The sequence below is a fragment of the Prinia subflava genome, chromosome 3, assembly GCF_021018805.1.
Source record: "Prinia subflava isolate CZ2003 ecotype Zambia chromosome 3, Cam_Psub_1.2, whole genome shotgun sequence".
In the NCBI taxonomy this organism is placed as follows: domain Eukaryota; kingdom Metazoa; phylum Chordata; class Aves; order Passeriformes; family Cisticolidae; genus Prinia; species Prinia subflava.
This window is the reverse complement of record NC_086249.1, coordinates 104137539-104152975: the sequence shown is the minus strand read 5'-3', so window position 1 is coordinate 104152975 and position 15437 is coordinate 104137539. Positions and strand designations below refer to the sequence as shown.

Sequence of the window (15437 nt, the reverse complement as noted above, 5' to 3'; positions counted from 1 at the left end):
GGAGATTTATCCAGTTTACCACAGACATCTAGCTTCTTTCCTTAATAAAAGAAAATCCTTGATGACCCCAAAATAAGTATTTGTGATTCTATTCAAAGTATCTGAAATCAGATGAATTAAATCCCACTTAGAGTCTCTGAATTACAAAGAGCAGCAATTACTCTCTTCTTCCACAGGGCAACCCCAAAGTTTCCTGTGTATGCTGGTTAAATCACAAAATGTATTTTCCCCTTAGTAGGTTTAAATAAAAGCAAAAAAATGAAACAAATATAGAAGTCTAACAGGCTTAAGAGACTGTTTCTCACAGTAAAATAAGCAAATCAAAAGGATCAGTAACTGTCTGCTTCAGATGTTGGTCCGTTTCCAATATTGATTATGTTTCCAAGTACATTGAATTGTGTTTTGCCCAAATATAAAATCATTTCCCTCCTTTCCATCACTGCTTTGCACCTCTTCATCTACCACCTATTCCAAACCCAACTGTTTCACAGAAATATTTCCAGGCCAACATGAATCTTTGCTGGGCTTGCAGTTTTTACATCTTTCTACATCCTTTGGAGAAGTCCAGAAATGTAGATTACAGTTTTCAAAGATTCTTTCTGACACAGGTTCCTGGGGCTGACCGTAGGGTTTGCACTATGAGACAATTCCAGATCAACTCCCCTATTTCAGCCCTGAGCTCTGCTTTGTGCTCTGGCTCCTCATCCAGCTAATCCAGTTTATCACAACAGCATCATCTGGGATCTTTGCAGGAATATTCTCACTCCATTCATCTGATTCAATAGTTCTGCAATTTCTTCTCTTTCCAGTCCTCAGGCTTCTGGTCTGACCTCAGTCCAGGGTGGGTTTGAGGGACAAATCACCCCTTAGCAGAATCAGTTCTAATCAGAATCAGAAACAGCTAAGCAACAGTTTCATCAACCAACATTTCAAAACTACTGTCAGGAGTAAAGACCAGAGAATAAACTGGTTCTTCTTACTAGAAATGCTGAGGTTTAAATATAAACCTGTATGTTTTGCAAGCTTTTTGTCATATTTGCCAATCTTTGGGTACTTGTGAGGTAGAAAGTGAGGTAAAGAGCTGAGAAAATACAGACCACTAAAATCATTTTGGTGTCAATGAATGGTATGACATAACCCAATCAGAAATACACATATTAAAGTCTATTTTGACTTGTTGATTAGAAAAGTGTAGTCATTATGGTTGTTGCTGTTTGGGTTTTGCTAATCTGCTGGTGGGTCACTCACTAATAGGAGCAAACAGGATTTTCCTGCTGTTTCCAGCAAAGCAGGTCATTAATTTCTGCATCACTCTATGCTTTCTCCATAGAAAGCCTGGAGATTAATGGAAAGGAGTTGTGTAAGTAGAACTGCACTATAAAAGGATAATAAATGGAGACCATTCTCCTTTCTCAGTGATCTTCCTTTTCAGGACACAGTCAGTTGGTTCTTGTCTTTCCTCCACTCATGTGGAACTCACTTAAGATGTGAAATAAGATGACCTCACTCCCACTCTCTGATTTCCTGATAGTGGGAGCTAAAAGCAGAACTTGTTTGGGAGACTGTGCATAGAAAGTGTTCAGATGGAAAAGACAAACAGTTCTGCCAGTGGCCTAAAATGTCATATGAGTTTTATTGGAGACTTTTACCTTATGAGACATCTTGGTGTCACTCTGATGTGTTTTTTTCCTCAGAGAGTTGCACATTAACTGTACCACTGTCTGGTTTCCCTTGTTGTATACAGATTTTGACCAACTTTTCTAGCTTTAAACTGCCATATAAAAATAAAATTGACTTCTGGAGATCACCCAGTCGAAACCCCTTCTCAAAGCAAGTTTAACTGCATCAAGTTGCCCAGTGATGTGTAAAGTGAATTCCTGAAGATTTCCATGTGTGGAGATTCCACAGTCTGTGCCTTAGCTTCAATATTTGACCAGGATCTCATGGTAATATTTTTCTCCAGCTGATCAGAATTCTCACATAAAAAATTCTCTGTCCTTGTGCATAGGACCTTTCTCATCCCTTCCTGCACCAGGAAATCCTGATCCTTAGCCTCCCTTCTCCTGCCATCAGCACTCTCCTGCTTCTTTAAAAGATGATTTTTATTTGTTCTGAGATCAAACTTTCCCAGGCTGGCTAACCTGTGTATTGCAGCAACCTTCTCCAGACACTTTGTGACATCTAAATTTTATTTAATCCAATCCCATTAATTCTTTCCTAAGCATTGTGCTGACCTGAATGCAACAAGAGGTTGGTGGTTGTTTTTTTGGGAGGTTTTTCCTTCAGAAAATCCCCAAATCTCCTTTTCTGTTGCACTTTGAAAATCCCTGGCAATGCACCTCTCCAGCCCAAGGCAGGAAGTGCTGGAGCAGCCTCTTGAGGCTGCACAACCAGGAGGAGCTGAGCTGCCTAAATTTCTGTGCTAGGACTCAAACTGTGTTCCCTGTGTGTGGCACCACAGGAAAATCCTCCTTCCAGGATGGGATAGCAGTGACAGCCCTTCCCTGAGACTGGGCAGGATGAGTGCCATGAGCATCCTGATAGTACAATGGGAATCACTGCTCTTAGAAGGGATCTAAGATATTACAGGTGGTCTTGAGAAGCCAGATCCTTCACATGGACATGGATGTGGTAGGAAGTGGGGAGTAGCAAGAATGTAGGCTATGGGTTAGCACAAAGGATATTTTTTCTAACTTAAATTCTGGCATTAGGGCAATGTTGGTTGATGAAACTGTAGCTTATTCTGTTTCTGATTCTGATTAGAACTGATTCTGCTAAGGGGTGATTTGTCCCTCAAACCCACCCTTGACTGAGGTCTCAAAAGACCAGAAGCCTGAGGACTGGCAGGAGAAGAAATTGCAGAACTATTGAATCAGATGAATTGAGTGAGAATATTCCTGCAAAGATCCCAGATGATGCTGTTGTGATAAACTGGATTAGCTGGATGAGGAGCCAGAGCACAAAGCAGAGCTCAGGGCTGAAATAGGGGAGTTGATTTGGAGTTGTCTCATAGTGCAAACCCTACAGTCAGCCCCAGGTACCTGTGTCGGAAATAATCTTTGAAAACTGTAATCTACATTTCTGGATTTCTCCAAAGGATGTAGAAAGATCTAAAAGCTGAAAACCCAGCAATATATTTGAAGAATGAAGGATCTGTGAAGTTTCATATTTCTGTATTTTTTTCCTACATTTTCAGAATAAAAAAGAGAAAGTTTTGCCTAATTATGCCTGTAGAATACTACAGACACAACAATTAAACAGTGTGAAATTGGATCCTTGCTTGCCCTTTATCTTGGCCAGAGAATAGACTGCAGTGGAGAACCTTTTCCATTTTTCACACATTAATCATATTTGTGGTTTGAAACATCCCAAGCAAATGCTGTCCTTAGGGCTCATAATATTTTAGAGGAAATGCCTTTTGTTCTATACAGAGGCAGCAGAAGGCTGAAACTGAATAGTGCAAGAGGCAGCAAATCTTCATTTTACAATATGTCAGGGTTGTATAAGTGTTATGTTCGTAATAAAAATATGCACAGTATGACAAACAGAGTTAATTATTTTTCCTGTTGGTGACTTAAACACCAAAGCAGTGTTCTTGTGTAAAGGTCTGTTGTTAACCTGTCTAAAAAGTCTATTATATTGACTTTTTCTCAGCAATAAAACACAATCTGCAAAGAATGCAGCCTCCCCTTCAGTTTAGCTTTACCACCATCCTTTTCTCTTTCTTCTCACTGATGCCTGAAAACTGAGTTTGCTTTTCTGCTTGAATAGCAGACTTTTAGCAAAGTTATTTTGCAGCCAGGGCTGCGACTGATGGATGAAGTTTTTAGGGCTCCATACCTGCAGCTACAGCACTTGCTACTTATGGTGGCAGAAGAGATGATAAAGACACAGGTCTTTTATTTATTCTCCTCCTCAGCCTAATTTAAGACCTCTCCCTCTGTCAGCTACTTGTCTCTGCCAGCAGTGAATCAAACAAGAACTTCCCTGGATATATTAAGTGTATCTGCACAGCAGTGTTGGCATTTGAGCAGCTCTGCAGCAGGCTTCTTTCACTGCAAAGCAGCTCTGAATAAAACAGCTTTTCAGCTCACAGTCCATTTCAGAATAAAAGATAACAAAGCATTTTGTTAGAAATAAAGCTGAGGGAGTGTGTCCTATATTAAATATGTCCTGAGGGGTTTGCATTTGTTTAAAAATGTCCAACTTGGCTTCTGGAAACTGAGCCCCCAGTGTAATCCCTGCCTCACTCAGCACTCAGGGCTGATACAGAAGATCTCTGCAAGTCACAGCTCCTGCTGATCTGCAGAACACTGGAACAGGGACTCATGTTGAACATATTTATGCACATATCTGTGTGTGCATATATATATTTATATGTACTTACACTGCATGGAATCACAGAATGGTTTGGGCTGGAAGGGACATTAAAGATCATCTGTCCTGGGGGCAGGGACACCTTTCAGAACTATCCATCAGCAATTCATAAAAAGCACAAACACCTCCAAGCCTCTACCTGGGGCTAAAGTTTGGTTCCATGGTGGTTCATACATATCCCTGCATAATGAACACCACAAAAATACAGCAGCAAGATTCTCTCCAGGCCAAGAGCAGCAAAAAAAGCGCAACTGTTCCTGTCATTGTCCATGTCTGAGGTACTCCAAAAGGTACCCACAAAATAGGAAGTTCTTTATGTGAGAGACTCACACGGTAGAGAATAATATTTTTAGCTGAGGATGTTTATTTTCTTGGGGATGTAACTATAGGAAAAAATGTTGGTAGCAAAGCCCCAGGAAGAAGCACTGCAGCTCTGTGCATGGAAAGTATCTGGAGAAGGCAGCAGCACCATCTGGTGTTCTCTCCAAGCCTCCAGAGAAGTGCCTGATCCCCACTCAGGGCTGTCCTCTAAACTCTGACCTCTTTAACCCACTGAGTGCCACAGAAATGTGTGTGCTGTGATGGAAAATCTCCAGCTAGTTTACATTTAAAGGTGTGCTAAAGATGGTTTGGTTTGCTACAATTATAAAATTAATGATTTTAGGAGACAGTAATCCCAAACACAAATCAGAGAATCACACAATGGTTTGAGTTGGAAGGAATCAAAAAGACCACATTGTTCCAAACCCCTGGCTTGGAGGCAAGGAAATTTCCACATGCCTGAAGCACTTCTGGAAATTTCTGGAACAATATTTTCTTTGCCTATTAAACCAAAATTGCATTTTTTTAACCTTTGCTGGGAAGTCCTGCTTAAAACTGAAATCCAAATCTTGGATAAAACCTAAATCCAAACCTCAGGGATAAAATAAATAAGTATTCTTCTCAATCCACATGAAAATAAATATGCATGGGTATTTAGAGAGAGTAATTGGCCCTTGTGTTTAGGGATTGCTGAATTTCTTTGTGATTCAGAAAGGAAGAAAAATAACCTGATACTCTATTCAAATTTCCTCCTGTCACTTTCTCAGCAAGTAAAAGCACAAAGAGCTGGAGTGGGCAAATAAGGCATAAATAAGCCTATTCACAAGCAAATATATTTGTTTATAAGTCATTATGTTCCTTCACACATGAATACTCAAGCCAAAAAGGCAGGAACTTAGATGAAAAGAGGGTAAATAAATGCATGCCTCCAGCTGCAACAGGGCTGGTCCTGGGAAATGCAACTTGTTACATTCTAAACTAACCAAACCTTGAAAAATACTCCTCTTCAGCTCTACTTTTTGAAATTATTTGTGAGCTAATGCTCTGCAATAGGTTTTAAACAAAAATTTGATCGGCGGAATAAACCAAAGTCGACTCTCACTTGTCCCTGTAGCTCCAGGAGCTCCTTTTGGCCTTGCTCAGGGCAGGAGAGGAAGCAGCAAGGAGCAGATCAAGGACTGGTCTGTGCCAGTGCTGTGTGTCAGCCCCGCAGAGGGGCTGTGGCACTCACCGTGGGGTAGGGGTGTGAGCAGAACACGGTGTATTTCCGGATGATGCCGTTCAGCTTCAGCGGAGGCAGCCAGGACACAAAAACCGTGGAGGCCGAGGCAGCAGCGGCTTTAACTCCAGCAGGAGGACCTGGGACTGGACAAACAAAGTGTGTTAGAGTGGCCCAAGGCAGATATTCAATCATCCCGGTGTAACAGGGGAGTTAAGAGGAAAAGGGGAGTGTTTTGCTTTGCTGGCTGTGCCCCCATGGACTGAGATGGACACACTGTCTTAAGGAGCAGCCTCCACACTGCTCGTGCAAGGGAGAAGGTTTAGGGGCTGTGACGCCATCCTTTAGAGGGGATAAACTCTTCTTCAGAGGGTCCCTTAGTTCTGATTGCATGTCTGAGATGTTTTGGTTTGGGAAATTTCTTTCCCAGGTGATTTGCTATACAAAAAAAGAAATGTTTTGCTAACTGTATATATGTTATTAATTCCTTTTAGAGGAAGGACTTCTCGATGGCCCTCTGGCTTGACCAGTGTGGTTGAAGAGGTGTTAACTTTGCCCATCCAATCATATTGGTCTCTGTAAATAGTATAGAAAGAAATCACATTTTGAATAAACCTTCTTTCTAGCCTTCTGAGAATTCACGGAGTCTGTAGGGTTCATTTCATGTCCCAAAGCAGAACCTGCCACTGATGGTTAAATGTTTTTCAAGTATCCCCTCCAGCCTGCATAAAGTCATAGAATGAACCTAAGAATGGTTGGGTTGGAATGGAATTTAAATATCTTCCAAACTCCTGCCATGGGCAGAGACAGCTTCCACTAGACCAGGTTGCTCAGAGCTCCACCCATCCTGGCCCTGGACACTTCCAGGGATGGGGCATCCACTGAGAAACCTGTGCCAGGGCCTCCCCACCCTCACAGTAAAGAACTTCTTCCCTAGATCCAACCTAAATTTCCCCTTTCAGTTTGAATCCAAGTGCACACGTGAAAATATCTTGTCCGCGGTCGCAGAAATTGCCAAACAACACATTATTACAAATGGCAGGCTTTGAACACACAACCCGTGCCCAAGTGTTATAAATCACACACACGTGGACAGTTTAATGCCCATTAAATCCAGAGCAGAGCTGTGAATTTAATGAAGTGGAGTGTAAATGAGCACTCTGCAGTGCCCCGTGTGACCCACGGCCAGCAAGGGTCACGATGTGTGAGCAGATCCCCACTCACAATCCGCGTCCCTCGCCCTGCCCTCAGCAGCTCAGACCCCTCTCTGGCACTGCAGCATATCCACTTCTCCAACTACAGCAGCCATCTATGTAAGCCATCAAAATTACCACAGAGAAAGAGCTAAAAAACCCCAAACCTCCTGTCTAAAACCACAAGGAGAAAACTTCAGCTCAGAAATGCTAAAATCTTGCTGCGTAATCTTAACTACATCCCTTTGCAGCCTTGCATTTTGGGAAAGGTTTTGATTTCATGAGCATATGCTGGTTTTCAAACACACATTACACTGTACCATGGTCTCCAGCTTTGGGAACACTCTCACTAATGTGCAAAATTGCTAGACTTTTTTTCCTGCATTCTGTAATATCACCTTACACACAGGCATGTACTTCAACAAAGCAAGGGCTACATTTAACATCAGAATAAACGGGTCTAAAATTTCCCGAAAAACACACTTTGTGTCAAAATACATGAAAATATATTTTAAAAACCGTGCAAATAAAGAATTTGAAAGATATTTTAGCACTGTGTGTGGTCAATATTTACGTCAAATTATTAAAACAGAAATGTTGTATTGATAATTGCTACGTGGGTTATTAAAGACAAAATGAAACAGTTTTATGGACTTTGTTCTCTCAGAACTACTGCTTAGTGAGGAATCTGATCTTTTTGTCTGATTTCAAGTAAAATACCAAAATGTTAAAATTTCTGGTGTAATTACCATTGCAATGCTTGATCAGATTTCTCTACTTTCACAGAAAACAGTTATTGTGCAGTAGAGGTACCAAATCTCTGGTCCAGCAGGTTGATATTTGTAGATTAATTCTGACTCTTTGTTCCACTTCAATTAAGCAAGCAGATTTTATGCTGCTACAGAAATTTGCCCATAAAGAGAAGTCAGCCAGCCTGGGACCTAAATTTGCTCGTCTTTTGTGTAAAAATAATGTGAGGAGACCCTCAATTTTATATCTGCATAGGTGGTCCTGGAAGATGTGAGAAAACTGACAGGCACCACTCAGTGCAACATCTCTGGATGTGCATTTTCTATTTATAGTGTGCTGAGAGCTAATTAGGCATCAAGTGAGAACGTCATGATGATAATTGCATGCAAACCCAGCCCCTCACTGCAAAGGGGCTAATTCAGTTAGCAGCTCTATCCAATGCAGAGTAAATATTGATGCTTGACAGCATCCAACTTGTTATTTATACCCAGCTCATTAGAAATGCTATTTGCTCCCGCTGCTGAGGAGTGGAAGCTGGCTCTCCAGGGTAATTACCTAACCCACAGGAGGATTCCTTTATGGATAGCAATGTTTTCTGGAAATCACTGCAAAGAGATGGATGAGGTTAATGCAATTTATTGTTAAATTGGGGTGTGATCTATAGGGACAGGTTCTGATGGTAATTGGTCATGGCTGTTGATTGTTGAGGGATTAGCTCAGGATTCATCTGGCATTTGCCAGTCACTGGGCCTATGTGGGAAACATTCCTTGCCATTGCTGTGTTGCTGTCTGGGGTGAGGCCAGCAGAAAGAGGGGTCAGAAAGAAAGTCAGGAAGCCATACAGTAAAATTTTCGAGCCAAGGACCCCTCCACCTCACTGGGTTGGAATCAGGCAGCAGTTTTTGCACTGTTGCAGAAACTATTCTGAACACTCATTTTTAGTCCTCTTTTTGCTGCACTGCTGGGCTGTGCACATGAAAGCTGTGTGTCATTCCACTGTGTGTGTGGAAGTGTTTACATTTCCTAGGCAGGAATCCTGCAGAGTCTCATCTGGTGCATCACACACCCCTGTCCTCTGTCCAGAGGGTAAAGTCATTGGTCAAACCCATCCCCTGGACTTCATATGAGTTATCTCAGCATTAACTGAAGCATTTCTTACTAAACTGGGTTTTTGGGGCATCTGCAGAAGTTGTGGTTGGGGAATGTGGTGCCTGCCTTATCCTGGAGAGGAAAATCCTGAGCCTTGCCAAGCAAACTGAAGGTATTTTCCTTTATTGCCACTGCATCCCCAGCTTTTCTGGCTTCAGTCATTATGAGCCAGCAGTGTCAGGAGACCCGAGCTGTCTTACTGAATTCTCCCTGGAACTTTATTTGGCACACTGACTCCCACAGCTCCCAGAAAGACAAACTGAATTTACACAATGCAGTAGATTCCCTTTTTTTTTTTTTTCTTCCCCTATGGTCACCAGGGGTAAAACTATGGAGAGAGTCCAGAGGACAACCTGAGCTGAGCACAGAGAAGCTGAGGACTGCTTCTAAACAACTTTGCAGCCTTCCAGGGAGCAGATGTGGCAAATTTAAGATCAAAGATGGCCTCATTCTCCAGCTAGCAAGGCTTTGAAAAACACGGAAATAGCATCCTGCTTTCATGTGGAGGAGAACACTTTGTATTCCTGACAGTGCAAGTGAAATGCTAAAGCAGAGCAGGCAATTATCCTGATACGACAGGGCTGGGAAACAGCATTTAGATGTGCCAGATAATGGGGAGGAGCTCCAGGAAGTTTCTCATTCTCCTTTTCATAAGCAGAGAGATTATCACCATTTTTCTTCGCAGTACTGAGCAGCAAGCAGGCAAGTGCGCAGACTGTGGTGCATTTAAGGGTGATATTGCAAATAAATCAGAAATCTGAGCCTTGTTCTGTAACAGGGTTTTAATTCTGCATGACTCGGGGCTACTCCCTTGCTGGTTGCACTTAGAAAAATCAAAATAAACTCAACTCCTGACTGCTGCCTGTTTGTTCATGTAGATATCTCACCTACAATATAGATCTATGCCAGCCAAAACACATCCACATGTAAATTTACTCTGAACTGGCCTCATATTAAGCTCATCATTTCTATCAAATCCTGCCAGTTTCCCAAGGGGAATATTTACTATTCTGTGCCTTTTACTTCTTAGTTAAAAAGAAGATAAAATTGGAAATCTTTATGACTAGAAAAAAAGGTGCATTAAGGGGTCATCAAGGGTAATTTTTCATCCCAGAGCCCAGTCACCCTCATCAGCTGAACAAACCCAAGCAGAGCTCTGCTCCAAGGAGTGCTGAACATGCACCCGACTGGGTTTCTGCTTAATCATTTTAGAATAAATGTAAAGCTTGCCAGATGCTGTCTGTGCCTCTCATGCCAATGGTCAGGAAGTTTGATGTCCAGGGAGAGGAAGGAGAGGAGGAAAATCTCTCTGGATTCAGGCAGAGTGGGTCTGGCAGAGGGATTTGGTGCTATTTTCCCTCCCTTCCTGCTGCAGCTCTCCCCTGGCTCTGAATGCCAGAGAACTGGAAGCACAGCACTGCTGCAAAGCCTTCTGTGGCACACAAACAGCTTGCTGTGCACAGGAATCCATTTTCTCCAAAAAAAAAAGATAAAAGAGAGAAATGTGTATCCTCCTGTGTCACAAGCAGCCCAGATGCCACCTCTGACAGGCCAAATTCCCAGCTGCAGGAAGCTTTCCTGGGATGGGGGCTCTGGGGTCTGTGTCCTCCCATGGCCTGGCAAGGTCAGGGCATTGCTGCCAGCCAAGGTGCTGTGTCATGTTTCAGGCTGTAAATTCCTTGTTTCAACCACAGTTTTCTCATATTTCTTTTGCAGCACAGGAGCAGGGAGGGAATTTGTCACACATGCTCCCTCTCGCTACAAAACGGAGAAACCTTCCTAACCGCATTTTGATCACAGCAGGGAAAAGAATTGGAAGAGCTGCTTTAATTTTTAATGGTTTATTAAATGAAGTCTCCAGGTGAAGAGGATGAGCAACTTATTAGAAACTGTAAAGTGGAAAAGGTAAGGGACAAAACCAGAATGAATTTTTAAAAAATGGATATTTCTTCTTGGCTTATTTTTCTACCAGGAGGAACTCCAAAAAGAGCAGCATCTTTTTCTGAAGTCAGCTTTCAGAAAAGGAGAAAAAAAAAAAAAAAGCTAGGTAAAACTCATAACTATGATCACATTGAAAGGAAAGCTCATTTCTTATTATTTGCTTCAGTAGTTCCCATTTCCTTTGCTGATCAGCAGCAGTGTCTGACCTCTGGTGTCTAAAATCAGTATCAAACATTACAAGAAATCAAAGCATCAACTCATTCCATCCAGGAAGAGTGCTTCACTCCCTGGGTAACCCTTATTTTGCCCCACTGGAGATTTCAAGCCTGCAGGAGAAATTTTGGGTTGATGTCTTTAGCTGAATACCAACAGAGAAGTCACAGGAGGCCATGACTGGCTTTTCCAGCAGCATTGGGAAATGCTGCACCACTGATTTTACAAAGAAGTTTCCTCACATGTAAAAAAATGAAAAAAAGGGATAGGAATTAATGAGGTGATGTGGCCTTATTGCAATAATGAGATGGAGGGCTTGGCAGCCACTTAGAAATACCCCAGATTTCCAGATTTTATTAGTGGAGGGTGGAATATCTTGTGTCATAATTTTAGCCAGAGAAGGTCTGGGAGCAGAGATAGAAAGTTTCCAGTTCTAAGCTCTGTTAGGATTCCAATTAATTTATTTCACATGCCAAGGAAGTGCTTAAACTCACTTCAGGGCAGGATCTTTTAGGTGCACTGGAATCAGTCCTAATGAATAATCTACAGAACACTTTTCCTTAGAAAATTGCAGTAGAAATGTCTATTCTTCTGAGGAATAAGGCACCTGTTTGGTGCATGGAGTTTGGCAATGTGAATGCTCTTTTCCTCTTTAACTTCCACACCCTTCAGGATGTTTAGATGCAGGATTTTGGCATATTCTTAACTGCAGGTCTAGGTGTATTCCACTCAAAACCTTTCCTGCCCTTAATAAAAAGTCGTGCAGCCGAACACGAAAACATTGTATTTTCTGGAACACCTTTCCATTTATTTTTCTGGACAAAAGATTTAATGAATGGAACCAGTGTGAGGCATCAGGAAATCTCTGGGAAGTTTCATCAGGCTGCCTTGGGGTGAATTATTGCTGGCTGCCAGGAGGATTAAAGGTGAGGGATGAGCCTTTGCACCTGCCAAACAGTCTGAGGTAAATGTTCTCCCTGTCTGATCCCAGAGGTGGAGACAGCAAAAGAGCCACCACCAAGAACTGGGATGAGAAAATGAGGAACAGATGGGCTAAGGGAAAAAAAGAAGATGAAGAAGAAGACGAAGAAGACAAAGAAGGAGGAGAAGGAGGAGAAGGAGGAGAAGGAGGAGAGGGAGGAGAAGGAGGAGAAGGAGGAGAAGGAGGAGAAGGTGGAGAAGGAGGAGGAGGAGGAGGAGGAGAAGGAGAAGGAGGAGGAGAAGGAGAAGGAGAAGGAGAAGGAGAAGGAGAAGGAGAAGGAGAAGGAGGAGGAGAAGGAGAAGGAGAAGGAGAAGGAGAAGGAGAAGGAGAAGGAGAAGGAGAAGGAGAAGGAGAAGGAGAAGGAGAAGGAGAAGGAGAAGGAGAAGGAGAAGGAGAAGGAGAAGGAGAAGGAGAAGGAGAAGGAGAAGGAGAAGGAGAAGGAGAAGGAGAAGGAGAAGGAGAAGGAGAAGGAGAAGGAGAAGGAGAAGGAGAAGGAGAAGGAGAAGGAGAAGGAGAAGGAGAAGGAGAAGGAGAAGGAGAAGGAGAAGGAGAAGGAGAAGGAGAAGGAGATGTTTGAGTCTTCTGACACGAACCAGATGTCCCCAATACCAGTGTGTCCCCAAGCTCCTGGAGCAGTGTGGGACATTACTCCTGGCTCCTGGTGGCTTAAATCCCACTTCGAAGGCTCAGGGCTGAGAGCCTTTGTGTTCAGAGAGAATTCAGGGAAGGTTTGCTGTGCTGGGATCTACTTGACAAAATGTAACTTGAAAATGCAGCATGTGTTTTAGAGCTCTTTTACATTTTAGATTTCACATCTTAGATTTTTTTCATTTAAATAAATCCATCTACTTCCAAGCACTAGGTGTACCAAGAGCATCTGAGTCAGGACCTGGGTGCTCCAAAAGTAACTGTTAATGGACTTCAGGCTGATATTAGAACATTAAGTGTTTGAGACACACCAGTCTAGAGCTGAGCAAATTTCATTTACTGCATCCCCTGGATACAGCTACAGCTGGGGCCAGGTGACCTTACAATGTATGCAAATTTTAGAATTAGTCCCTTAATGTTTAATTGGAAAAAAATTAACAACTTTCATCACGTAATTTTATATTGGCAAAAAAGCACTGCAAATTCATCAAGTCAGGTAATTTACTGAACCTGCTCTCTTGTCACTTTTGTAAATCTCATTACAAATAAAAAAAGTTGGCAAATATATTCATATATTCATGAGTGACCAATAAAGTGAATAAATAAGGAAAATCCATTGACTAATTACCTTGAAAACATGTTGTATAACTCATAGGAGAATTTACAAATGAAACACTATTGAAATAACCTCATTGAAAGGACTGTGGGCATTTTTATCTGTACCACCAAAACTCTTGATCCAGTTTTTCAAAAGCATTTAGGGGATCCAAAAATATATTTGTACATCTCATAGCATTTTCAAGGCATTAAAAGAGGTTAGGGACAAAACCTCCCCTGAATTTAGAATTTTAGTGCTTCAGAAATAGATCGGTGCATGGCATCCTACTGAGGCGACCTGAAGGGATTATAAAAGTTACAATTACAATAAAGTGATTATGGAATCTCACGTGTCTGTCTCTGTGTACGATTAAAAGTTTCTCAAACTTTCAGCATTAGGAATCAAATTTTCCATGCTTTGGTCTAGGAACAAAGGTAAGACATTTTTGTTCTTTATTTTGCTTTTGAAGGAAGAGGTATTTGGAGGATATATATATATATATATATATACACACATATATATATATATATACTGAAAATAATATTCTTAGTAGAATCTAAGTAAAATGAGATAGTCCCAGAAGAGTCTCTCCTGCTTTCTCCATTTTCATAGAATATCAGAATGGTTTGGGTGGGAAGGGACCTTAAAAATCATCCAGTGCCATGGCAGGGACACCTCCCACTGTCCCAGGCTGCTCCAGCCCCAGTGTCCAGCCTGGCCTTGGGCACTGCCAGGGATGCAGGGGCAGCCACAGCTGCTCTGGGCACCCTGTGCCAGGGCCTGCCCACCCTGCCAGGGAACAATTCCTGATTCCCAAGAGCCCATCCAGCCCTGCCCTCTGGCACTGGGAGCCATTCCCTGGCTCCTGTCCCTGCAGCCCTTGGCAATTGTCTCTCTGCAGCTTTCCTGGGGCTCCTTCAGGCCCTGCAAGGCCACCCTGAGCTCAGCCCAGAGCTTCTCCTGCCCAGGCTGAGCAATGCCAGCTGTGCCAGCCTTTCCTGCCAGCAGAGCTGCTCCAGCCCTCTGCTCATCCTGGAGCCTCCTCTGGGCTCTCTCCAGCAGCTCCACATCCTACCTGTGCTGGGAATTCCAGGGCTGAGTTTCCAGTCTCTGCATGTCTGTGTACAATACGTGCCTGAGACAAACAAACATTTCCTGGAGGTGGGAATGGAAAATGCTTTCCCTCCTTACCATCCTCTTTGGTGCGGGTGAAAATCTGCTCGCTCCTCACTCCATCCCCAGCCCGGGTAAAAGCCAACACCTGGATGCTGTAGTTGGTGTATTTTTCCAGGCCATCCAGCTCCAGGGATGGCTGCGTAGTAGTGACATTCTTTATCTCTCCCAGCTCTATAAAATAAACAAAAACAAAAAGGAAGTGGAGTTGTTGCCAAGTTCACTCTTCTTCCAGTTGTTGATACCTGCTGTGGAAATCTTGGGTGTCCCAGACAAGCAACGATTCATTATTACAAAACAGCAATGGATTATAATGAATTAAAATGAATTCATTTATGTTCTGACCTCTTACCACTTGAAGCAGACCCACTTTTCATTTTCAAACTCTTTTTTTTTGTTGCATTTTTTAAAAAAATATGATGAAGAGAATTGAAGAAATTCTACAAGTAATGAGGTTTTTCATAAAGAACAGATAACAAGAAGAGATTATTGTGAAACATCCCCTAAAGAAAAAAAATGAGAACAGTGTTTATCTTCATAAAGATTTTCTGGTTATGAGAAAGACCATTTCTCATAAGGAAAATGAAGAAGAACTCCCCTTTATTTTAAAATATGCAGCAAGTGCTGCTGCAAAGCACTTGATAGCAGCAACACTGCCTAACAATAGATTTAAACACAGTAAAATCAGATTTACATGCAGAAAGATGATGCACTTCATATGAATCTTTTTTTTTTTTTCAGCAAGCTAAGAAGTACAACCCATATGGCAAAAAAAGCTTTACACATATTTAGGACAGCAAATAAAGTTGAATAAATAAAGAAAATCCAGTTTTAAGCATGGCATGAACATCATCATTTTTCATCATGTTGTGA

General features: G+C 42.2%; 1 protein-coding gene across 2 annotated transcripts in view; it reads right to left on the bottom strand.

The window, feature by feature from the left end:
- Window positions 1-15437, bottom strand: part of DSCAM (DS cell adhesion molecule) — a 453735-nt gene that overhangs the window by 70238 nt on the left and 368060 nt on the right. For both annotated transcript variants that reach the window (XM_063393172.1, XM_063393173.1), the window contains exons 19-20: window positions 14583-14738; window positions 5930-6063 (exon numbers count right to left, since the gene is read on the bottom strand). In XM_063393172.1, the coding sequence (XP_063249242.1) occupies window positions 5930-6063; window positions 14583-14738 (290 nt within the window). The remainder of the gene's footprint in view (window positions 1-5929; window positions 6064-14582; window positions 14739-15437) is intronic.